This window comes from Physeter macrocephalus, chromosome 8, assembly GCF_002837175.3.
Source record: "Physeter macrocephalus isolate SW-GA chromosome 8, ASM283717v5, whole genome shotgun sequence".
Classification (NCBI taxonomy): domain Eukaryota; kingdom Metazoa; phylum Chordata; class Mammalia; order Artiodactyla; family Physeteridae; genus Physeter; species Physeter macrocephalus.
Window position 1 is genome coordinate 135,666,305 of NC_041221.1, and position 25,680 is coordinate 135,691,984.

Here is a 25,680-nt window from a genome sequence, read left to right on the forward strand (position 1 = left end):
GGGTGATGCGGTGACCCCTGCAGCAGGCTTAGGAGCCGAGTGGGCCACGGCCCCAAGTCCGTCCCGCCGGACCCGCGCTCCGGAACTCCCCATCTTCTCCAGCCGACCCGCGATCACCGAGGCGGCCTCGCGCCCCCTCGCCCCTTCCCCGTCCCTCCTCTGACCCTGTTCCCGCCCCGGGCGTCCCGCCGGACCCGCGCTCCGGAACTCCCCATCTTCTCAGGCCGACCCGCGATCACCGAGGCGGCCTCGCGCCCCCTCGTCCCTTCCCCGTCCCTCCCCTGCCCCTGTTCCCGCCCCGGGGGCCGCCTCCACCTGCCTCCCACGATGGCTCTGAAGAGAATCCACAAGGTAAGCGGCCAGAGGTCGGCTGTGGCGGGTCGGGCTGCTGGGCGGGTCGGCTGAGCAGGCTGCGGCCTGCACTTCCCGCCGTCGCCTCCTCCGGGCTCGCAGCTTCTTTGGACCCGGCTGCCGGCGATGCCCCGGCCGGGCTGCCTTCACACCCCACTCCCAGTGATGGCGCCCACGGAGGCCCGGGCGCGCTGCCCGCGCTTAGGCCGGAGGTATGTTCGCCGGCTCAGCGTTCCTTCCCGGCCTCCTCTCTAGGCCCCGCGTGGTATGGAGTCCCGGGGCCTCTCCCCGGCTTGGGACTGCTGTGCCAGAGGGCCATTGTCCGGCCGTGCCGGGAGGGGGTGCTGGGACTGGGGCGTTGGGCGGCCCCATCGACGGAGGTCGAAAGGGCTCTATGCCCCATCTCTGCCCATAAAACCCCTACCCCCACCTGCCTAGGCTCCCTCCACAGAACCGCTTGAGCTTGGGGCCCGTATCTCAGACAGACTGAGGAAGCTTTTTTGTCCGATCCACAAATATTTCTGGAGTTCACTTGCCTCTTAGCGGCCGCACGCTTCGGTCCACTTAACTCGTCCAGAAACTGTTAAGAGTAGGAAGTTCAGGAGGAAATAAACATGACTTTTATGAGGCAGGAGGGAAGTAGAGGGAGAAGCGTTTTATTCTTTGAGGTTGCCAAATGTAGTCAGAAACTGACACTTCAGTTTGCAGGAATGGATTTAATAGAAAAACTGTTAAATTGTCAAGGGTAGAGGTAGAAACCTGAACATTGAAAACCACTGGAGAGAATTTCATAAAGTTTCCTTTTACATTCTCTTCGCAAAATGGATTTTAACGCTTAAATTAGGTGATATGTTCAGGGAGATCCTTTTAATGTAGAAGGTATTTTGCTACCTTTTTCCATTAGGAAGGATTTCTTTGCCCTTTAAGATGAAGGGTTATTTATTTGTAGTTGCCTCTACGGAGGTTTTTCTAATATTGCTTCTGGAGTATGGGCTTAGCTTAAAGTTTAGGGTTTTTTCCCTTCCCTTTAATATTGTAATCTCCTATTACCTCTCACTATCTTTTTTTCCTTCTTCTCAGAAGTGGGGAAGCGGCACTGGTGATTTTTGTTTGGTGTTTCACTTGGCTACTTGGAGAGGCTGTATTAAACCTCTAGCCAGTAAGAAGTAGATCCTGGGATTATCCATCCTAAAGGATGGGATAGAGATGCAAGGGGAATAGAACCAATTTGCACCTTGCCTTAAACTCAGTGAAAATGCAGGTTTGGTCAATTTAAACACCTCAGCTCAGCAGCTTGTCTTCGTTTCATTCTTGATCAAAGACCTTTAATGTGGAATTAATCCCAATGGTTACTGTAAATTAGGTTAGATCCTCACCAACTTCTTTTGACTTTGATTTCTATCAAATGAAAAAGGGCAGACTTTAGACAGTAAATCTACTAAAATGAAGCAGGTTATTTGTTAAAAGAAGCTTGAACTTTAAGCAAAGGTCTCTTAACCATTTAAGGGGCAGGAGCACCCTGAGGACAGGTCTTCCAAGTAAATAATACATATGCATTTTTAAGGCTTTAAGGTGTTATGAGATTTTAAAGACTAATTGAGAAGTTATCAATTTGAGATTATACATGTGGCCTTATTTTTAAAACCTGAAGAAGACTGAGTATAATGTGCTATCACTTACAGATCAAGAAATGTAGCCTTTAATCTCTACTCTGATATGTATGTTATGGAGGTTTTTTCAGAGAAGGAAATAGCACTCAAAACATGCATTTTAATCTTCTAATATCCTTGCCTCCAATAATATGATTTCTTTTGAATACTACATGTTCTCTAGATTTTCTCTAAAAGATGCCCTTATTAAAATTTTAATAAGGAAAATCAAGTGTAGACAATGATAATTTGAACTTTTAAAACTCAGTATTAACCTTTTTTCACCTGGTTTATAACCTAGAGCCATCCTCAAAGTATGGCTCAACTTCTGAGACTGCCAGGGATTAGAAAAATAAAATTTATTTTTGGTGTACATACTAGTCATAGTCAATAAGATTGTGAAAACAAAATGGAGATTTTTTTCCCCTAACTTTTTGTATGACACCAATTTTAAATTGAATGCAGACTTGGATAAGACCAGTCCTATCTCACCCTCAGCCCTAGTAAATGTATCTGCAATGGAATCCCCCAAAGACAGACTTGGCTTACATAATTGATCTTGGTCTTGAAACTTCCCAGTTACTATTCTCTGAGAAAATAGTTCTGCTTAAATACCTCTCAACTTCAGATATCATGAACTACTGCATCTGGGCTCTAATAAAATTTTATTAAGAACAAATACTTTTGACATGTGGCATCTTTAGGAATTCATTATCTTGTGTTTCATTGACAGAGGGAAATAGTGTTCTGTGAATCTGACAGTTCTTTAAATGCCATGACTTTTTTGGAAAAAGCTTTTGATGGATTTTATTTTGATATATACTTTAAGGTCAACTGACCTATGCTTTAACAGAGTTTACCAAAGAGGTTTCATTTTGAACATCCATTGTAGTTCTGTGCAGGGATTGGGACCCTTTGGGATTGTTCGTATCTGCACCAAATGGCCCCAGCCTGCTACGTTTTGAGGTTTTCTGCTGACATTATCAGTCTTCAGCTTTGATTTTGATGCTTTGAGTGTCTGCCTCTAGCAGCACCACCCCCAGCCCTTTTCCAGTTGGCTGCGTCTCATCTGTTGTGGGCTGGGAAACCAGATCACTGAGCTTATTAAAATTATGTCTAAAATAAGATCCAGTAGGCTCTGAGTGAAGAGGGCTTCATGTGTTCTGTGAACTGTGTGGTCTGACTGATCAGAGACCTTTTTTTACTTGCTTCCTGTTTTTCTTCTTTACCTTTGTTATACAGATGCAGGAAGCTTTTTGTTGCTCTTAGCGTGCCATAATATTGAAATACAAGGTTAATTTCTTTATTTTGAGGAAGAGTAAAAGGCTGAATATCATGATTCTTTGAAGAATTGAAGACAGACCAAAGTTAAGATACTAAAAAGCTCTTAACAATGATAGTGCCTTGTACATTTTAATGGTGTCGTGCTAGTTATAGTTAACATTTGGAATACATAGCTTTAATGCCAGGACTATCACTTGATTTACTGTATTTCTATGATTAAAGGTCTTAAGGCCCCTGAAAAGCCCAGTCAGTCAATTTTCCAGTAAAATAAAGATTTCAAACTCTGATGGCTAGGCAGGTGACCAAAGTGAGCAAAGAGAATTGGAGGGAGCTAGAAATTGCATGTGCTATTAGAAGAGGGCAGCTGCTATTCAGCTCCCTCCAAATGTTGCTATTGCCAGGATCTGTGCCCAAAGTTGCCAGATTTTTTTTTTTTAAGGGAAGCCACAAATCCAGATTTTTGGCAGCCAATTCAAATTAAAAACAACAAAACCAAAAGACACCACCACACTTCTTTGTAGATTGGTAGGCACCAGTTTAATATATGAATTAAAAATAACCGAAGATTGAGGTTCAGCAAGTAACCGGGAGTGTAAGGATTAAATCATTTAAACCATACTTTGTCTTTTTAAAAGTGTCAAAGTATTGTTTTTTGTAAATGGTTACAATTAAGTGTCAGTAGTTTTTTGTAAACTTCTAATTAACTTCTTCGGTGAAGTTTTGTATGGTTATAGTCATAGGAAAAGCCAATTTAGTAGATGCATTGATCCCATGGTAGAAGTTTACATCTTAACTCTTAACTTCATTGTGATTCTGTTTCATGTTATGAATCATCTTTCTGTAGACTACATACTTTCAAAATGTCTAAGATTGCCAGTTACCAAAGGGTGATTTTTAAGGATATGGGAAAGGAGTTGTAACATTGTAACAGTACTAATTTTATTTTAAGATTATTTTAAAATACTGTACTAGAAGCGTGATATACATTGCATTAATCTTATCAGAGGTAAGGATCCAGTGAATTCCAGTCAAAATGATGAAACAAATTAGCAAATAGTCTTGAGTATTTGGAACTTCAGTATAATAAATGGTTGACAGAAGATGACTGTTTGAATTAGTTTTATCTTGGAAAGCAGACATCCCTTTAATTAATTAATTAATTTACTTATTTATTTATTTGGCTGTGTTGGGTCTTCGTTGCTGCGCGCTGGCTTTTCTCTAGTTGCGGCGAGTGGGAGCTACTCTTCGTTGTGGTGCGTGGGCTTCTCATTGCGGTGGCTTCTCTTGTTGCAGAGCACAGGCTCTAGGCGTGCGGGCTTCAGTAGTTGTAGCACACGGGCTCAGTAGTTGTGGCTCACGAGCTCTAGAGCGCAGGCTCAGTAGTTGTGGTGCACGGGCTTAGTTGCTCCACGCTATGTGGGATCTTCCTGGACCAGGGCTCGAACCTGTGTCCCCTACCTTGGCAGGTGGATTCTCAACCACTGTGCCACCAGCCCCAGACATACCTTCTTACTCCAAAAGATAAGCTTCTTGAAATCTCAGGGAAGATTTTTTTTTTCCTTTAGAAAAGGATTCTTTGTTTCACAAAGGTTCATTGAATTGAGAAACTTTCTTTGGCTCTTGTGAGTTGCTATTTAAATATAATTTAAACAGCCGTCATTAACTTAATCTAGGGTTGTTTTTTTTTTTTTAAGTCTCCCAGTGTGTATTACTGTACTGCTGACTGACAAGGAGGAAGTTTTGACAAAGTCCAATTCTGGATATTTTAGTCCAGAGAGAGAGGGCTGCTAAAATATCCTAGGCAGTTCCCAGGATAGGAATACCTGACTCATGGCTGATGCTGCCAGCAACCTCTGCAGCCTCATCCCAGAAATGAAGGCGCACACTTGTTTTTTCTGTAGAAATAAAATTTTGGTGGTTAGGTTCCCGGACTAATCTTCAAAATCATGTTAAACTATGACATAGGAAATAAAGTACCATTTGTTCTTTGTCTGCACAGTCAAGTGAGATTTCAAGTAAAAGAATCATAAAATTTTAGCACTGCATCACCTCTCAGAGCTACTGTCTGAAAAGGCCATGTGATTTAGTAGGGCTGGATAAAGAACCTGGGTTTTTTGACTGTGCCCAGTGTCTTTTCTGGCAGGCCCTATACTCCTATGTAGTTGTTAGGTATGTAAATCCAGAGGATGCAATCTTTTTCTTTTGTTTGAACAATCGGATATTTAAACTATGCCCTGGAACCAGAAGATTTTTTCCTCAACATCTCTTCTTACTGTTGGAGAGGTGTCTATGAATTCCCTTAAAACTATGTAGATTTTTTTGGGGGAGGGGGCGGGTTTCAATGTTTTAATTCCAAAAAGCAGAAAAATAAGAAACTATGCAAATTTTGGATGTTCTGTCCTCCATATATCTTTCATCATAGTCAAATGGGTTTTTTAATCTTTCCAAAAGACTAAGAATCACTGTCCCGTCTCCTTAAACATTCTGTTTTAATCTCAGTAGGTGACCCAATTACCTGTTCTGTAGAGGAAATAGAAATCTGTGTGAATTCTTTCAAATTTCCTTTGAGGCCTTTAAAAAGAAAAAGAAAAACCAAACCCCACAGCTACCATCTTTAGAGTACTCACTCTGTATCAGAATGACTGAATCTTCTGAACAACCCTATGAAAATTCTGTTCTCCCCAGGTTGGAAGAGAAAATGGAGATTTGGAAAAGTAAACAAACTTGCCTATGATTATATGGCTATGATAGGAAAAGCCAGGATTCAAATGCATTCGATCTTGACTATGGAGCCAGCCATTGCTCCAAGTATACCTTAGTCATTGCTCTTCTTCCCTTTTGTCTCTGAAGAAGCTATACTTTACCCATTGCAAGCTAACTTTTACTTTTCATCCTATTCTTTTTGCCAGGTCCTTGCTCTCTAGTAATTGTCCCTGCTCTCCTAGTTCTAATCTGTTCTCTGACTCTCCTAAGCATCCAAACTTATCTAAGACTTTCCTCATCCTAAAAAAAACAAAAAACAAAAAAACTTTTAAACTCTCCTCTCCCCTAGAGCTGATTCCTTTCCTTCCTCCTCTTTATCCCTTCCATCTCTGGCATTTCAGTGCCAAAATTCTTGACAGAATAGCGTCTGTTCACTGTTCTGGGACTGTTCAGTAAGGTCACTGATGTTTACTTAATTGCCAAATTCAATGGATACCTCAGTTTTGTAACACTTAGTGTGATTATTACTCACATTATTACTCATTTCCCTTAACTTCTGATAAACTCTCTCCTCCTTTCTCATATCTAGTGTTTTAATAACGTTAGTATTTCCTAATGTTATTAGAACACTTTTCAAACTAATATTATTTATGGATACAAACAAAAGTTCAGGAAATAATGCACACTTGGATTAAAATTGACAGCACAAATGGCTGTCAATTAGGTAAACTAATTAACATAATCAATATATAATATCACAAGCACAAAAATAGGTAAATTACTTAAAAACAAAATATGTTAAGATAAAACATTATTCATTGTCATTTTGCTATAAAGTAACAAACACCTAAGGAATAGTATTTTAAGAAAATGAAAGGGATCCTCATCAGGTGCTGCATTAAATGTGTTACTCTTGGGAATTACCTGGTGGTCCAGTGGTTAGGACTCCACGCTTTACTGCTGAGGGCCTGGGTTTGATCCCTGGTTAGGGAACTAAGATCCCACAAGCCGCGGCATCGCCAAAAGAAAAGAACGATGTGTTACTCTGTATTGTTTTCATTATAGTATAATGTGAAAATTTGTTTCAGGAAGGTGCACTGCAACAAAAGAAAGAATTAAAACTGCATGTTTTTGGGTTTCCCTGGTGGCGCAGTGGTTGAGAGTCTGCCTGCCGATGCAGGGAACACGGGTTCGTGCCCCGGTCTGGGAAGATCCCACGTGCCGCGGAGCGGCTGGGCCCGTGAGCCATGGCCACTGGGCCTGCGCGTCCAGAGCACAGGCTCCGCAATGGGAGAGGCCACAACAGTGAGAGGTCCGCGTACCGGAAAACAAACAAACAAACCTGCATGTTTTGCAGTATTCATGCAATTAGGCTACTACCAACATTATTAATTGTCTCATGGACAGACAGATCACCTAATTAAAAAAAAAAGTATATGCTTTGCTCATGTTTATTTTAAAATAATCTGGTTTTTCGGACTTAAGAATCAAAGGACCCTGCTTTTCATTTAAAACTTTCATATTCTAGCTGTAAGTCCATGGGGAATGTAGAAATATTTAGTATTCAGTAAGCTTTGATTAAATAACTTCTCAAATATGTATTGAATTATGATAATAAACAGGATAGTTCACTGAAGTCAGGTAATACCCATGGTTAAATGCTGTTTATGCATCGGAACACAGATATAATTTGCTTTGTGGTGTGCAAGTTTCTTGAGGCCAATTATTGCTTTAAGTTCGTGGAAATATGTAGTATTTCTTAAAGACGTATTAAAAGTAGATAAAATTTAGGACAAAAATATTGCCATCTTTATTCCTATAATACATGTTAGTGTCTCATGAGAAATATTAGTGTAATTGAAACAGTTCTAATTGATCTTTCTCAGAATTATTTTCCTTTAGTCTTTGTGCTTTTCCTTATGCCTTCTCAACCCACCCCCTCCTTCTGAATTCTTTCTTCATCCTTGGAGATCCAACAGACCGCTTCTCTGTGAAACATGCCCCAGGCATGCAGGCAGTAGGGTTCTGCTGTAGAACTGTTTCTTAGTATGTAGACATGATTGATTATTACCCCCTCTAGACTGAGCTCTTCTGGGCAGAGTCCCTGTCTTACCCATTATATTCCCAGTACCTGATGCATAGTAGGCATTCAGTTTTTGCCAGCAACATTTAATGAATGTCAAAAGCAAGTGGTATGGTGGAAAAAAATAGTAGGATTTTGGAGCAACATGCCTACTGAGTCATGTTCTAACCCTGTGGCCTTAGGCAAGTTACTTCACTGATTTTTTTTTTTGGCCTCAACTTCCTTGCCTATAGAATGAGGATAGTGTCACGTACCCTGCAAGCCTGTGGGGGATGAGTAGAAAGAAAATATGGACCACATAAAAGATAGTTTTTAATATTAATTACCACTGGCTTAACTGCCCAGTAATGTTGACCCATGAAATTGGTAGAATCTTGAAATCTTAGGTGTCAGTGTTAAGTGTCTGTTTAGCATTTCACTTCATTGGTACCCCAACCAAAAAAGAAAAGGGAAAAAAATATACCCTGATGTTGTAAAGTGATGTTTTATAATATTTCTAAATGGAAAAAGGGACTGAGTTCCAAAGTTTTTCTTCAACAAAGTTCTAACTATTGTTATCTTAATACGTTTCCAATAAATGTGATATTTTTGTAAGCCTAGACGTGAAAACAATGCTCTTAACATAATCTTGTAATAGAAGTATCTGCTGCTGTCCTTTGAGCATGTCCCCGCACCACTTGTAGAACATCAGTGCCTATATAAGTGATAGCACTCCTTTGCCAACTTTTTAAGGGCGTATAGCAGATAAAACATTTGAAATCAAAGCTGAATTTTACAGAAGCTGCAGTGATAACAGTTTAGATATAGGTTTCTTAAAATAATAGTATGCTAATGGGAGTGAGTGATTTTCTTTAGATTAAATGTCCTCATTTATACCATCTGTATTAGTTTCGTAGGGCTGCTCTAATAAATTACAAAAAACTGAGTGGCTTAAAACAACAGAAATTTATTCTCTCACAGTTTTGGAGGCCAAATGTCCAAAATCAGCATACCTGCAGGGCCACACTCCCTCTGGAAGCTCTGTGGGAGGATCCTTCCTTGCCTCTTCCAGCTTCTGGTGACTGTAAGCATTCCTTGGTTTGTGGCGGCATCACTTCAGTCTCTTGCCTTCATCTTCACACTACCTTCTCTGTGTGCGGTCTTCTCTTTTATCTCTTATAAGGACACTTGATCTTACACTTAGAGCCCACCCACGTAATCCAAGATGATCTTATCTCAAGATCCTTAATTTAATTATGTTTACAAAGACCCTTTTTCCAAATAAGGTAACATTTACAGGTCCAAGGAATTAAGATGTGCCACATACCATTTTAGAGACCATTCAATGCAGTATACCATCTAATCCCCAAATTCTAATAAAGTGACTGCTGTAATTACGTTTGGGCTTTTCTGATTTTGTTTTTATCTTTCTAAAATTTTGAAACAATATCAAACCTACCAGGGAAGTTGCAAATACAATACCTAGAACATCTTTTTCTTTAACCATTTCAGAGTAAGGTGCCAACATGATGACTCATCAACCCCAAATACTTTAATGTGTATTTCTTACAAAATGGGCATTCTGCTACATAATCACAGTATAACCATCAAAATTAGGAAATTCCCATTGAGATACTACTGCTATCTAATCGTCAGACCCCAGTTAAGTTTTGCCCGTTGTTCCAATAATGTCCTTTATAGGAAAGAATCCAGTCCATAGTTACTTGTTGCATTTAGTTATCTATCTCTAGTTTTCTTTAATTCCTTAGTCTTTCCTTTGCTTCATGACCTCAACACTTTTTTAAAATTATAGTTGCTGGGCTTCCCTGGTGGCGCAGTGGTTGGGGGTCCGCCTGCCGATGCGGGGGGCGTGGGTTCGTGCCCCGGTCCCCGGTCCGGGAGGATCCCGCGTGCCGCGGAGCGGCTGGACCTGTAGGCCATGGCTGCTGGGCGTGCGCGTCTGGAGCCTGTGCTCCGCGGCGGTAAGGGGCCCGCCTACCGCAAAAAAAAAAAAAAAAAAGGATAGTTGCTTTATGACCTTGACACTTTTAAAGATGAGTCCAGTTATTTTGCAGAATGTCTCTCAGTTTGTGTTTTTCTGGTATTTCCTTGTGATTAGATTTAGGTCATGCATCTTTGGTAGGAATGTCACAGAAGCAATGCTATGTCTCTTTCTACATCCTATCAAGTGGTACATGATTTTGGTTGGATTCTTTTCATTCCGTCCTGTCAGGTGGTATACAATTTCAGTTTGACCCATTACTGAGAATTTTCACTTCCATCACTTGATTAAGGTGATATCTACCAGGTTTCATACTGTAAAGTTACTCTTTTTCCTTTTATAATGAGTAAATAATTTGTCTGGAGATGCTTTGAATATATATACTTCTTCTGTTTTTACTCTTTATCTATTGCTGCATAAGAAAATACCCTAAAACTTAGCTGCTTAGAACAGTAAACATTTATTATCACATAGATTCTGAAGACTGGGAATCTAAGAATGGCTTAAAGCTGAGTGGTTCTGGCTCAGGGTCTTTTTTGAGGTTGCAGCCAAGCTGTTGCTGAGGGTTGCAGTACTCTGAAGGCTAGAGGATCTCCATCCAAGCTCACTCCGTGGTTGTTGGCAGATCTCAGTTCCTTGTGGGTTGCTGGACTTACAGACTCATTTCCTCCCCACGTGGGTTTCTCCCACTCAGAGCTGCCTGAGTGTGCTTAAGACATAGCAGCTGGGTTCCCTCAGAGTGATCTAAGAGAGATAGAGCATCCAAGTGAAAGCCTGTAGTATCTTTTATAACCTAATCTCAGAATCGACAGGCGTACCATCACTTCTGCCATGTTCTTTTGGCCTCACAGATTACCCCTGGTACAGTGTGGGAGGGAAGACTGCACAAGGGTGTGAATACTAGGAGTTCAGGATTGTTGGGAGCCAACCTGGAGTCGGGGTGCCACACTGTTACTCAAAAATTTTAACTTATTCATTTTAAAGTTTATATTTGTATGGACTCATGATTTCCCATTTTATTCATGTGGGTTATAATAATTTATTATCATTTACTTTAATCCTCAAATTGTCCCCAATTTGCTTTTTTCCCAATCATTTGAGCACTTCTTTAAGTTCTGGCACAAAAAGATGTTTCCTGCATTTTCTTCTACTTTCCCTGTGCTAGCTCTGTAATCATCTGTTTTTCCAAGGATCCCTTGGTCTTTTTAGTGGTGAATGGTATTTAGAAACCAAGATCTGGATGCTTGGTATGCTCATTGCTTTTGGAACCTCACTGTTTCCAGGCTTTCTCAATGTAATCAGTGGATGTAGCTAGGGGAATATGTGTATGTGTAGATTTACTTTTCTCTCTATGTATCAAAAATCTTGAGTTCACACAGGTGCCTCTAATTCCAGTCCAGTACCATAGGGTTCACCCCTTATTTTTTCCTTTCAGTATTGGTATTCCTTTTCTTGCAGTGAAAAACCTGGCTTCCGTTAATGTCTTTACTCATGTGATCAATTCCCCTGTGTATAATCAACTTCCCGTTGCTGTGGCCCACCTGCATAGATACGATACTTTGTCCCCCTCGCTCCTAGTGGTGCCCTTCTTAACTCTGTCCTATCTTGGACATCCTGCACTGGGTCATGCCCATTCCCCTGTGGATAGCCTCACTATTTTTAAAAAACAAATTAAAATATAGGACTTGTTTGACATAAATATTTAGATTAAAAACTGTTTAAAATAATAATGCTAATTGTTACTTAAAACACATATGGAAAAATCAATCTAGTGATTGTGACCATATAGCACTTTTCCCAGTTAGGGAATATGGCATTTTCTATAGCCCATTTTTGGAAAAAACTAAAACCATAATTTTAGTTTAGTGTTATTATTATGAGACAATTTTGATAATTCTAGTAACCTGTATAAACTAGTCTCCATTCTTAGAAATAGTTGGAAAGAACCATAATTTAAAGTCCCGAAACTTAATCTTTTATTATGAAGTATTTTTATGTCTACAGAAAGTTTTAGATACTGATGTGACCAACACCTAGGTACTTAAGATCCAGTTTAAGATTCAGACCTACCTAATTTAGCTTCAGTGTTAAAGTTTAGTCAGGAGCCATGGCTTCTCTTGGTAATTTATGAGCTTGGGATCTTTGCATATATTTAGAAATATTCATGTTTTGATAAGGGTACATTGTTGTAAGTAATGGGGAATTACTTGTGAAACCTCCCCTACTTTACCTATTTGCATCAAGGCAATACTATATCATCACTGAATTTAGTAGTAGGCTAGATTCCTGTCCATTGAAAGATTATTTATACTTTAAGCATTGTGTTTCACCTTTGTTGACTAGAAATAATAAAATCCACTTTGAAGTAATTGAGCTTACCAGGAGTATATCATATATGCTGTGAGCTGTTTTTAAAATTGTGAATTGCCATGATATTTATATCCATTTCAAGGTTGACTTGAAATCATTTCCCACATGTTTAAAACACTGATTAAATTGGTTTAAAACAGAAATTTGAATTCCTTTCAAAGAGAAATAGTTATACCATTTATTTTTATCACTACAGGGCAAATCTCTAATGAATAAAAATTTGTTTAACTTACAGTGACCATCCCAAAACATGCTTATGCAGTATTTTTTTTCAGTATATGTAAGTCTTATTTCAGTTCCTCTATTGTTGAACCTATAACTTGATATGAAAATTAAATTGTATGAGGTCACATGCAACATTAATACAAGGTTAAGAAGATTGTTCAGACTTTGAGGAACAACTTGAAGGTAACAATGTATTGGCATTTGGATCATGAACATGACTTGATCTAATCTGTGAGTGTCAGGTAGGACCACCAGTGTGGCACTCCTTTTACTCTTATAGTCAGTATTTTCATTGTCTTCTGGCTTCCAGTATTGTTGTTAAGTCCAAAACTATTCTGATTCCTGATCCTATGTATGTGACCACCTTCCTTTCTGGAAGCTTATAGATTTTCTTTGTCCCCAGTGTTGTGAAATTTCATGATGTTTGGTGGTGTAGGTCAGTTTTCACTTATTTTGCTCAACATTCAGTTGGTCTTTCTGAGTCTTTTTTTTTTTTTTTTTTAATATTTATTTATTTATTTATTGGCTGCGTCGGGTCTTAGTTGCAGCACGCAGGATCTTTCATTGCGGCACACGGGCTCTTTGTTGCAGCGCACGGGCTTCTCTCTAGTAGTGGCATGCAGGCTCATTAGTTGTGGCTTGTGGGCTCTCTAGTTGCAGCACTCAGACTCCAGAGCACGCAGGCTTTGTAGTTGTGGCACATGAGCTCTCTAGTTGTGGCATGCCAGCTCCAGAGCGCGTTGGCTCTGTAGTTGTGGAACGTGGGCTCTCTAGTTGTGACGTGCAGGCTCAGTAGTTGCGGTGCACAGGCTTAGTTGCCCCTTGGCATGTGGGATCTTAGTTCCCTGACCAGGAATTGAACTGGCGTCCCCTGCATTGCAAGACCGCTTCTTAACCACTGGACCACCAGGGAAGTCCCTGAGTCTATCTATATGGATTTGCTTATTCTGGACATTTTACGTAAATAGAATCATACAATATGTGACCTTTTGTGTCTGGCTTCTTTCGTTTAGGCATAGAGTTTTCAAGGTTTAGCCAAGTTGTATGTATTAGTAGTTAATTCCTTTTTATGGCTGAATAATATTCCATTGTATGAATTTACCACACTTTCTTTTTCCATTCATCAGTTGATGGGCATTTGGGTTGTTTTCATTTTTTAACTATTAAGAATGATACTGCTATGAACATTTATTTTAAAATTCTTGTGTGAACATATGTTTTCATTCCTCTTGGATATATACCTCAGAGTGGAATTGCTGGATCATATGGTAAATTTATTTTTAATTTTTTAAATTGTTTCCTTCTAAGAATTTTATAGTTTTAATTCTTACATTTAGGTCTTTGATCTGTTTTTTCCAATTTTTTAATTGTTGTAAAATACATTTAAGATTTACCATTTTCATCATTTTTAAATATACAGTTCATTGGTATTAAGTATATTTGTATTGTTGTACAACCGTTACTACTCCATCTCCAGAACTCTTTGTTTTTCAAAACTGAAAGTCTGTAACCATTAAACAGTGACTCCTCATTTCTCCCTAGCCTTTAAGCACCCACCATTGTACTTTATCTCTCTATGATTTTGACTGGGTTCCTCATAGAAGTGGAATCATACAGTATTTCTCTTTTTGTGACTGATTTATTTCACTTAGCACAGTGTCCTCAGGGTTCATCTATGTTGTCAGAGTTTCCTTCCTTTTTGAAGGCTATTTACTATTCCGTTGTATGTATATACTGTATTTGCCTATCCATTCATCTGCTGTTGGACACTTGGGTTGTTTACACATTTTAGCTATTCTGAATAATTCTGCAGTCAGCATGGGTGTATCTTTTCAAGACGCTGCTTTCAGTTATTTTGGGTATATACCTAGAACTGGAATTGCTGGATCATATGGTAATTTTATTTGTTTGTTTATTTATATATTTTTATTTATTTATTGGCTGTGTTGGGTCTTCGTTGCTGCCTGTGGGCTTCTTCTCTCTAGTTGCAATGAGTGGGGGCTACGCTTCATTGCGGTGCGCGGGCTTCTCATTGCGGTGACTTCTCGTTGCAGATCACCGGCTCTAGGCGCGTGGGCTTCAGTAGTTTCAGCACGCAGGCTCAGTAGTTGTGGCACGTGGGCCCTAGAGCACGCGGGCTTCAGTGGTTGTGGCTCGCAGGCTCTAGAGCACAGGCTCAGTAGTTGTGGCTCATGGGCTTCAGTGTTTGTGGCTCGCGGGCTCTAGAGTGCAGGCTCAGTAGTTGTGGCGCACGGGCTTAGTTGCTCTGTGACATGTGGGATCTTCCCGGACCAGGGATCGAACCCATGTCCCCTGCATTGGCAGGCGGATTCTTAACTGCTGTGCGACCAGGGAAGTCCCTGGTAGTTTTATTTTTAGTTTTTGAGCAACTACCATATTGTTTTCCACAGTGACTACGCCATTTTACATTCCCCCTCCCCCACCACCGTGATACATAAGGGTTCCAATTTCTCCACATCCTCACCAACATTTACTATTTTCTGTTTTTGTTTTCGGTTTGTTGGTTGATTGGTTGTGTTTTTAAATAGTAACCATCCTGATGGAATGAGATAGTGGTCTTTGATCCATTTTTAATTTAATTTTTGTATATAGTGTGAGGTAGGAGTCTAAGTTCATCTTTTTCATGTGAGTATCCAGTTGTCCTAGCACCATTTGTTGAAAAGACTGTTCTTTCCCACATTGAATTGTTTTGGCAGCTGTGTCAAAAACCAATTGGCCATAGATGTATGGGTTTATTTCTGGACTCTCAATTCTGTTCCATTGACCTATGTCTGTTCTTACGCCAGTACCATACTGTGTTGAATACTGTCGCTTTGTGTTAAGTTTTGAAATCAGAAAGTGTGAATCCTCCAACTTTGTTCTTTCCCAAGATTGTTTTGGTTTTTTGGATCCCTTGCTTTCCCATATGAATTTTAGGTTCTGCTTGTTGTTTTTTTGTTTTTGTTTTTTTTGTGGTATGTGGGCCTCTCACTGTTGCAGCCTCTCCCGTTGCGGAGCACAGGCTCCGGACGCGCAGGCTCAGCGGCCATGGCTCACTGGCCTAGCCGCTCCGCGGCATGTGGGATCTTCCCGACCGGGGCACGAACCCGTGTCTCCTGCATCAGCAGGCGGACTCTCAACCACTGCGCCACAGAAAGCCCTGTTGTTTCTTTTTTTAAGAAAAAGGCATTTGGAATTTTGATGGAGATTTTGTGGGATCTGTAGATAAATTTGGGGAGTGTCTGAACTAGTCTTCCTATATTTTCTTTTCTATCTTTTATCTACTTTTTGAAAGACTTTGTCATTCTCAGAATGTTTGCTTGCTTGTTTAAGGATTCTGCTCTTGTTTCATAGAAGTAGTAGCTTCTCTTAGCTTTAAGGATATCCATGGTAGTTTTTCTTTTGTTTTGACTTTTTCTTCTTCCTTCATGGTCTTTGTTTTCTCCTGCTTCTTTTTTTCTTCACATTATTTTGGTCTTTATCTTTCATGTTGAAGATGAATCATGTTGAAGATAGCCAGTATCCTTCATTGTCAGTTGTTTATCCTTATTTTAGACTAAAACACTGATTAAAGGGTCTGAACATGTGGGGGTGAGGTTTGGCAACTCTGGGACTTAATTTATGGTTTACTGGCAGGACTGTTTCTCCAGATGAACCACTGGTGTCCGTGAATTGTATAGATCTTTATCTTGTGCTGGTCAGTTTTTCTTGAGAAGAATCTTTTAATCTCCTGCCTGGAAGGTACAGGCAAAGCTTCCAGTGTTCTCAGGACCATTTGGAACAAAGTGTGTATGTAAACATTTGCTTAACCTTCCTGATTTCCATACATCATCCATGCCATTGACTGTGCTTAGTGTCCCTCAGTCCTGAGAACTTATGTTGTATCCTCTCTGGAGAACAAACCTCTGGCTTGCGTGGATGGGAAGGACATTCACTGGTGGCATCAAGGAATTGATCTAGATATCACTTTTAGTTTTAAGTTTTAAAGTTTTATTTTTATTAGTTTTAAGATTTGTACCCATAAACAACATATAATACTGTTTTGGATGTTGCCAAATTTACATAGATGTCGTCAAAATTTACATAGATGTCTTGGAAATGTATACATTTTAAATAACATGCATTTTCAATGAATACAAATATGCCAACAATATATCTTATAATTTATTCCCCCTATAATAGACATTTGTTTCCAAGTTTTTACTACTACAGATACCAAAGCATCAATATCCCCATACAAATCTCTTGGTGCACATAGGTGAGAGTTTCTCTTAATAGTCAGTAGAATTGTTTGGTTATAGAGTCTGATGCTTTTTAGTTTTGTAAGGTAATGCCAAATTGTATGGAAAAGTTTTTAGACACCCAACTATAGAATATGAGAGTTTTTAATTAACTTTTTTTCTTTAAAATTTTTCATTGTTATAAATATAGCACACTATATAAAAGTACACAAAACAGATGTCTAATAAACTTCAGTGAAATTTTCAAGCATATCCAAACATTGAGTATTCTATAACATTTCACCATGTGACCCATCACCCATCATTTTGTGTTTATTCTTGATTACCTCTTCCACCCTTACTGGATTATTTTAAACCCAATCCCAAATGTCATATCATTTTATCTGTAAATAATTCAGAATGTATTACTGAGAGATAATGCAGTGGTTCTCATTTGGGGTGGTTTTGCCCACCAGGTGATGTTTGGCATTGTAAACATTGTTAATTGTCACAGCTGGGAGGCTACTGGCTGCTACTGGCATCTAATAGATAGAGGCCAGGGAACTACTGAACATCCTACAATGCAAAGGACAGCCCCCCACAGCAAAGAATTATCCTGCCCCAAATGTCAGTCGTTTCCCAGATTGAGAAACCCTGAGATAAGGAAGTCTGAGGTACTTTCAATGGTTCTTCTGGGACACATGCTATTGTATTACGCCAAAATTTATATTTCTAGGAATTGTAACTCTGAAAGAACAAGCACTTGAAAAGTCATAAAATACAAAACCCCTGTGGATCTTACTGTCTTTATGTAGCTGTTAAAAGTATCGGACATTTACATATTTTTTATTTTTATTATTTTTTAAAATTTATTTTATTTATTTATTTTTGGCTGTGTTGGATCTTTGTAGCTGTGCGTGGGTTTCCTCTAGTTGTGGTGAGCGGGGGCTATTCTTTGTTGTGGTGCGTAGGCTTCTCATTGCGGTGGCCTCTCGTTGCGGAGCACGGGCTCTAGGCACGTGGGCTTCAGTAGTTGTGGCACGTGGGCTTCAGTAGTTGTGGCACGTGGGCTCAATAGTTGTGGCTCATGGGCTCTAGAGCACAGACTCAGTAGTTGTGGCACATGGGCTTCATTGCTCCGCGGCATGTGGGATCTTTCTGGACCAGGGCTTGAACCCGTGTCCCCTGCATTGGCAGGCGGATTCTTAACCACTGCGCCACCAGGGAAGTCCCTACATGTTTTTTAAATAGTTTGTGATTTTCTCCTAGATCAATATGTAACGTTTAAAAATGGTTGCTCTCTTTAAATTTAGCTAAGATGGGTAGCTGATTATTTACCTTATTATTGAGGTTTTAGGTAAATATATATACCTGCTAAGATTAAATATTATTTGGTGTTATAAAGGACCTTGAGCAAAATACTGGGATGCCAAATCTGAAGGGATATGGATCACTTGAAATAAACTACTTTTGTCATGACTTTACCCTTTAACAGTATTTTAAAATATTAAAAATATTTCTCTTGGGCCAGTAGCTTTCAGTAGCAGGGTAGTTTGTGGGGAGGTTGTGTGTGTGTGTGTGTTTGTTTTAGTATTTAGCAAAATTAGAAATTTGGTATTGTTTTGCTGAGAAACTGGTATGGTGATAATTGTTGGAAGGATCTATTATTGAGCCTATTATCTTAAGAGACTACATAGGGGTATTTATCAATTAGCTTTGCTGTGTAACAAATGACTCCAAAACTGAAAACAGCAGTGATTTATTATTTCTCAGGATTCTGTATTGACTTGGTGGTTTCGTTTCATGTGTTATCAGCCAGGGTTATCCCTGTGGCTGTGTTCAGCTGGCATCAGGGTTAGAAGATCCAAGAAGACCTCTCTCACGTGTCTGGGGCCTTGTTGCTGACTATTGGCTGGAATGTGCTCCACTGCCCCCCAAATGGCCTTTCCAGCAAGATAGCCTGGACCTCCTATGTGGTGGCTTAGAGCTATGAAAGAGCAGGAAGAAAACTGTTAAGCCTCTTAAACACTAGACTTGTCACTGACATGGTGTCATATTTATTTAATTTTTTTTTTTGGTCAAGCAAGATCCAGGCCAGCTGGGATTCAAGGGGAAGGGAAGTAGACTACTTCTTGATAAGAGGAGTGGTATGTTCTTACAGGGAGGGGAGGAATTGTTGGCACCCATCTTTGGAGATTGCTTACTGCGGGGGAAGTTGTAGTAAGTTTTGTCTTAGTACTAACATGCTTCTTGGATAAGGTCACCTGTTAAAAATTTAATTCTGTAATAGAATTTTGCTTCTTTGGATTCATTAAAAACAGTTCTAAATGGTTGGGTAATATTAAGTTAACATTTTTTCCAAATGTTAATTCAAAGAAATTTTTTATGAAGATTTGTTTGGCCAGTCAACAGGAGGAGGGAAGAAAGGAAGAGTTAGAGGGTAAGGGAAAGGCTTGTTGGATGTGAAATCTAAAAATGTGATTGTTTTGAGGAGAAGTATAATCATTTACTTGGGGCCTTGCCTTTTCCTGTCAAAATAAACTTCATAAGCTGCTTTGTTTATTTTTTTTTCCCCCCAAATTTATTGAGATATAATTGACACATAACATTGTGTAAGTTTGTTACACAGTGTGGATTAGATACTTACATATTGCAAAATGATTACCACCATAGTGTTAGGTAGCACCTCCATCATGTCCCATAATTCTTTTATTTTATTTTATTTTTTATTTATTTTTTGGCTGCACCAGGTCTTAGTTGCGGCATGTGGGATCTTCATTGAGGCACGCAGGATCTTTCATTGTGGCGTGTGGTCTTCTCTTTAGTTATGCCATGTGGGTTTTTTTTCTCTCTCTAGTTGTGGCACACAGGGTCCAGAGCATGTGGGCTCTGTAATTTGCAGCACACAGGCTCGCTAGTTGAGACGCATGAGCTCAATAGTTGTGGCAAGCCGGCTTAGTTGCCCCGCGGCATGTGGGATCTTAGTTCCTTGACCGGATCGAACCCGCATCCCCTGCATTGTAAGGCGGATTCTTTACCACTGGACCACTAGGGAAGTCCCTATGTCCCATAATTATTATTTCTTTTTTTGTGGTGGCAACATTTTAAGATCTCTCTTAGCAAGTTTCAAGTACATAATACAGTATTATTAACTATAATTACCATGTTGTACATTAGATCCCCAGAACTTATTTATCTAATAACTGGAAGTTCGTACTCTTTGGCCAACATCTCTCCGTTTTCACCATCTCTCCCCCCCACCCACAAGTTGCTTTGTTTAGCTTAGTGCTGGAGACTAAGGAAAAGGAATTAAAAAGATAGGATGTAAGTGTTCTGAAGAGCCATGTATGTCCTGGGCTTAAACTATTTCTTTCTCGTAGCATTAAAATATAATCACTAGGCTCTTTTGAGTTTTTACCTGGTATTCTTTAAGTTTTTCCTATAATATAAGACTTTAAAAGTCTAAAGACCATGGAGGTGGCTGCCTTCTTGGTTGCCTGTCTATTCTGGAAAGTGTTGGATAAAATTGAGTCATGGGAAGGAATAATTTTATATTACCAGGCTTGTTCTTACTGAGACACTCACATAACTCATGATCTTGATAACTAACACACATGAGGCCGACTAGGCTGGGGATTTTTTTTTTACTTGATTGATTATGTTTTCATACTTTTCCTATTACCATACCAAAGAACAGCTTCTGCCTGCCATCTCTTCTTTGTTAATAGCAAAAGTGCTCTCAGAATCCTCAGGTAGCACCACTGTAATGATTATATGGGTTAAACATTCCCTGTAGGTTTATTGGTCAGATCTGCCATATCAAAAACTGCTTACAAGAACTGCTTTGTTCTTAATATCAGGAATATAAAATGTTTTTGAAACAGGTAACAGTACCAAACCTTTCTCCAGCCTAACTACGGACTTGAATTTCTGTTTGGCCCTTCCCCAACCTTTGCTGCAGACAAAATGGAAATCCTTTTAGGCTGTGAACTTCATCATAGCAAAACAGAAACTGTTCATTTGTCTTATTGTCATGGTGCTGTAATATATTCCCCCAAGACAGTAGTAAATGTTTCTATTACTGTGTAGAAGATACTTGATTAAATGGCATCTCAAGTGATTTTAGTGTGGACAGAGAGCTCCTATCTCTAGGCTTACATAAAATGTAACTTTGAAAGGACATTTCTTCAGATGTACCTATTCACACTTTTATTAATACTGTTTAGTGTCTTGTTTTGGAGGTTGGACTGTTCCAGGGAGATGCAAAAATCTGTTGGTGTTTGAATAGTTGTTCTAAGATGTAATCCCAGGCTTAAGAATTGGTTCTGTGTGTGTGGTTTTTTTTTTAAACTTGAATTGTGTTTTCTATGCTTTGATTCATCGCATGAGACAGTTTTGCAAGTATGTAGCAAGTCTTCTAGCATAATAAAATTTAACAGCTTGCTTGACGATTGGTCACCTGTCTTATAGAGACTGTCAGTCTATAGGAAGACTGATTTAACTGTGGGTAGATTCATCATCTTGAGCTCCTTAGGTTAGTGTTGGAGAACTTGTGAAACAGAAACTGTGCTTTGGAAGAGTGAAGAGTGAAGTCCATGAGAAGTGTTATTTTTAAATTTCAAGGATTTACAGTTCTAGGTGAATAGTTTTTATATATTTCAAAACATCAGAGTACCAGAACTTAACCATATGCTACTTACTAAAAATAGTGCATGTGAGTTATTTGGGAGGTGGGGAGCACATAGTTTTACAGGGTATAATGAGAAAAGGGATGTCTTTTTTTACCTCTTTTTAAGGTCTTCATTGTCCTGCCACTTTAAGTAGCCCAGAAGCACACCAAGATAATGATATTACCGTTTGTTTGGTTTTTTGTGTTTTTTTGTTTGTTTGTTTGTTTTTTTGCAGTACGCAGGCCTCTCACTGTTGTGGCCTCTCCCCTTGCGGAGCACAGGCTCCGGACGCGCAGGCTCAGCGGCCATGGCTCACGAGCCCAGCTGCTCCGCGGCATGTGGGATCCTCCCGGACTGGGGCACGAACCCGTGTCGCCTGCATGGGCGGGCGGACTCTCAACCACTGCGCCACCAGGGAAGCCCTGTTTGGTTTTTTTTTTAGTAAGGAAGAGACGTGAAAATATTTAAGAATGTTTTAAGAATGTTTAGAAATCTTCAGGAATGCTAAGGAGGACCCTGTATAGCAGAAGAGCTTCAGGATCTAGGATGTGAGGAAGAAAAGGCTCTCTCTGTCTCTGGTAACCCTATTCATTCATTCAACACATGTTTATAGAGCATGTATTCTGTGCCAGGCACTATTCTAGGCACTTAGGATAAATGAGTAAATGAAACAGAAAAAAAAAATCTCTGCCCTCGTGGATGTTATATTCTAGTGGAGGGAGATAGACACTAAACAATAAACATAATAAGTAAATTATATTGTGTACTAGGAGGTAAAAGCACTATTTTTAAAAAGTTGAACATGGTAAGTGAGATGAGTGATGCTGGAGGGCAGTGGGGATTGCAGTTTTAAATTGGATGGTAGAGGAAGTCTTCATTGAGGCTCCGGACGCGCAGGCTCAGCGGCCATGGCTCACGAGCCCAGCTGCTCCGCGGCATGTGGGATCCTCCCGGACTGGGGCACGAACCCGTGTCGCCTGCATGGGCGGGCGGACTCTCAACCACTGCGCCACCAGGGAAGCCCTGTTTGGTTTTTTTTTTTAAAGCTCTTGTTTTTCTTTTTTTTTTAAATTAATTAATTTATTTATTTTTGGCTGCATTGGGTCTTCGTTGCTGCACGTGGGCTTTCTCTAGTTGCAGCAAGTGAGGGCTACTCTTCGTTGCGGTGCGCAGGCTTCTCATTGTGGTGGCTTCTCTTGTTGTGGAGCAGGGGCTCTAAGCGCGCAGGCTTCAGTAGTTGTGGCTCACAGGCCTTAGAGTACAGGCTCTAGCTGTGGCGCATGGGCTTAGTTGCTCTGCGGCATGTGGGATCTTCCTGGGCCAGGGCTCAAACCCGTGTCCCCTGCATTGGCAGGCGGATTCTTAACCACTGTGCCACCAGGGAAGTCCCACCGTTTGTTTATATCCCCATTTTCTCAAGCTTGGGACTATGGTACATGGTGATTAGTGCTATAGAAGAGTTCTTTAGGTTTCTAGTTTGGTATGTAGTTGTTAACTGAGGTGGAATTGGCTGGTGTAGATCCTGGTTATTCAAATGCCAGGAAGGGAGCTCTTTTCTTAGCATTCCAGTATTTTCTTTGGAGCTTAGTGAGCGCTGGAATCTTTTGGCATAGATGCTCCACCATCTATCTATTAGCACATAGACTCTTCCCATCTACCTGGCTATGTGCCACACTTGTTTTGGAATCAGAGTATTGAAGAGCACTAACCACTGCTTCAGTAATCAAAAGGAGAGGTAATTTCAGATCTGACAGAGACCCTGCATGGAGTCTAACCTGTCCCAACAACTTAGCTACCAGTGATCATCAGTTCCAGAAGCAAGAAACAGCTATTTGCCTGTTTTGCTTTTGTTACCATGTGTACCACGCTAATATTTTTGTCCCCTGACTTTCTACAGAAGTAGTCTTCTGGAAGAGTTGTGATTTTCTTATCTTAACTCTGTTGTTTACTCAACCATCTTCTACTTTGGCCTTGACTGCTAAAATTTTAAACTTGTTCCTTGTTAGGTATATGATCCCGTGGCTGCAGTATCAGTATATTACTGCCTTCCCAAGTGCCTTACTTCATTGAATCTAAGACGCTATTGGTTGAAAGACATACTACTAAGAAAGAAAAGGTATTGCCAGTTAAGCTGACATACCATTGATTGTAGTACGCAGTTTGATTTCAAGTATATTAAAGAAAAATGTTAAAATCAATGAAAGTTGGTATTATCTTTCTCTACGTACTTAAAATTACTGTGTGTAATTGTAACAATCTGTTCTTCAACAGATATTTACTGGGGACTCCCCCTGGACCAGGGGCTGTGCTGGAGGTCAGGTCCCTATTTGTCATTGGGTTGAGAGACATTAAGTAATCACACATATAATATAAACCAGCATGAGTTGCTAAGGCAACTTGCACTTTTCCATCGTAGTGTTTAACAGGAAATGGAATGGAAATAGGGGAGAAGGGCTTCTAGGAGACCTGTCTCTAAGCACAACATTTACGTGAAGAATAAAGGTGCATGGAGTTGGGGTGGGGTGTGCAGAGTATTCCGGGCAAACTGTTCCTAGAGTCTTAGACTAGTTAAATTAAAAATTTAACTTTTTTTTTTTTTTTTTGAAATTTTATTTATTTATTTTATTTTTGGCTGTGTTAGGTCTTCGTTTCTGTGCGAGGGCTTTCTCTAGTTGTGGCAAGCAGGGGCCACTCTTCATCGCGGTGTGCAGGCCTCTCACTATCACAGCCTCTCTTGTTGCGGAGCGCAGGCTCAGTAGTTGTGGCTCGCGGGCCTAGTTGCTCCGCGGCATGTGGGATCTTCCTGGACCAGGGCTCGAACCCGTGTCCCCTGCATTGGCAGGAGGATTCTCAACCACTGTGCCACCAGGGAAGCCCTAATTTTAATTTTTAAAAGTTAAATTTTTAGGGCTTCCCTGGTGGCACAGTGGTTGAGAATCCGCCTGCCAATGCAGGGGACACGGGTTCGAGCCCTGGTCCAGGAAGATCCCACATGCCGCGGAGCAACTAGGCCCGCGAGCCACAACTACTGAGCTTGTGAGCCACAGCTACTGAAGCCCATGCGCCTAGAGCATGCTCCACAACAAGAGAAGCCACTGCAATGAGAAGCCCCCGCACGCCACAAATAGAGAAAAGCCCATGCACAGCAACGAAGACCCAATGCAGCCAAAAATAAATAAATAAATTAATTAAATTAAAACAAAAAAATTAAAATTAAAAGCTAATTGATTAAGAAAAAAGTTTTGAAATGAGTAAATGGTAGTTGATGTAGGTAAAATGAGGTCTAGGAAAGGTTCTTGATCTTCAATAATGAACAAAGAATATTGTCTTTAATTATAACAGAACATTTCCACCTAAGTGGTTGCTGCTGAAGTGCTCAAAAAAAACGAACTCCTTGTTCTCTGGTGTTATCCAGTCTCACTCAAAAACACCTATTCCATGCATGTTCAGTAATTAAATCTTAGTATACTGTTTGTCACTGTAGACTTTCTCTTTCCTGACACTATAGGTGATTAGGCTGAATTGGACTGGACTTCCCCTTGCAAGTTGTTTATGTGCTTTTGTTTATCATCTCATTTGCAAGTGTTTGAGCATCAGTTCTGCTTGGTGTGTACTGTGCTAGGCATGCTAGGCATTCATTCATCCACCCATTTAGACATTTGAGTGTCTCTTGTGTTCCAATCTAGGAAATGCAGTAAAGAATATGATTTACCTTGTCTCTAACTGAAGGGATTTAGAATTAAGCATTCAAGGGGTTGATGCAAGGGTACACAAAAGTTTGGTAGTTGTGGAAAAAAAATTGATCGCAAGGTATTACTATATCATACCATATATGATACTAGATTTGTATAGTATAGTTAATAAACAATAAGCTGCTTGGAGAAAGAAGGAAGTCCCTGGGGAATAAAAAAGATTATTTTTCATCCTAAAAAAGCAGTGTGTGAACAGTAATCTCTCTTTTTTTTTTTTTTTAATCTTTATTGGAGTATAATTGCTTTACAATGGTGTGTTAGCAGTAATTTGTTTTTTTGCGGTACACGGGCCTCTCACTGTTGTGGCCTCTCCCGTTGCGGAGCACAGGCTCCGGACGCGCAGGCTCAGCGGCCATGACTTACGGGCCCAGCCGCTCTGCGGCTTGTGGGAT

General features: G+C 40.1%; 1 protein-coding gene across 2 annotated transcripts in view; it reads left to right on the plus strand.

Moving 5' to 3' along the window:
• Nucleotides 1–180: 180 nt before the first annotated feature.
• The window catches only part of UBE2D2 (ubiquitin conjugating enzyme E2 D2), a 58,214-nt gene continuing 32,714 nt past the window's right edge, over nucleotides 181–25,680 (plus strand). For both annotated transcript variants that reach the window (XM_028493288.2, XM_024120067.3), the window contains exon 1: nucleotides 181–351. In XM_028493288.2, the coding sequence (XP_028349089.1) occupies nucleotides 328–351 (24 nt within the window). In that variant the 5' untranslated portion in view covers nucleotides 181–327. The remainder of the gene's footprint in view (nucleotides 352–25,680) is intronic.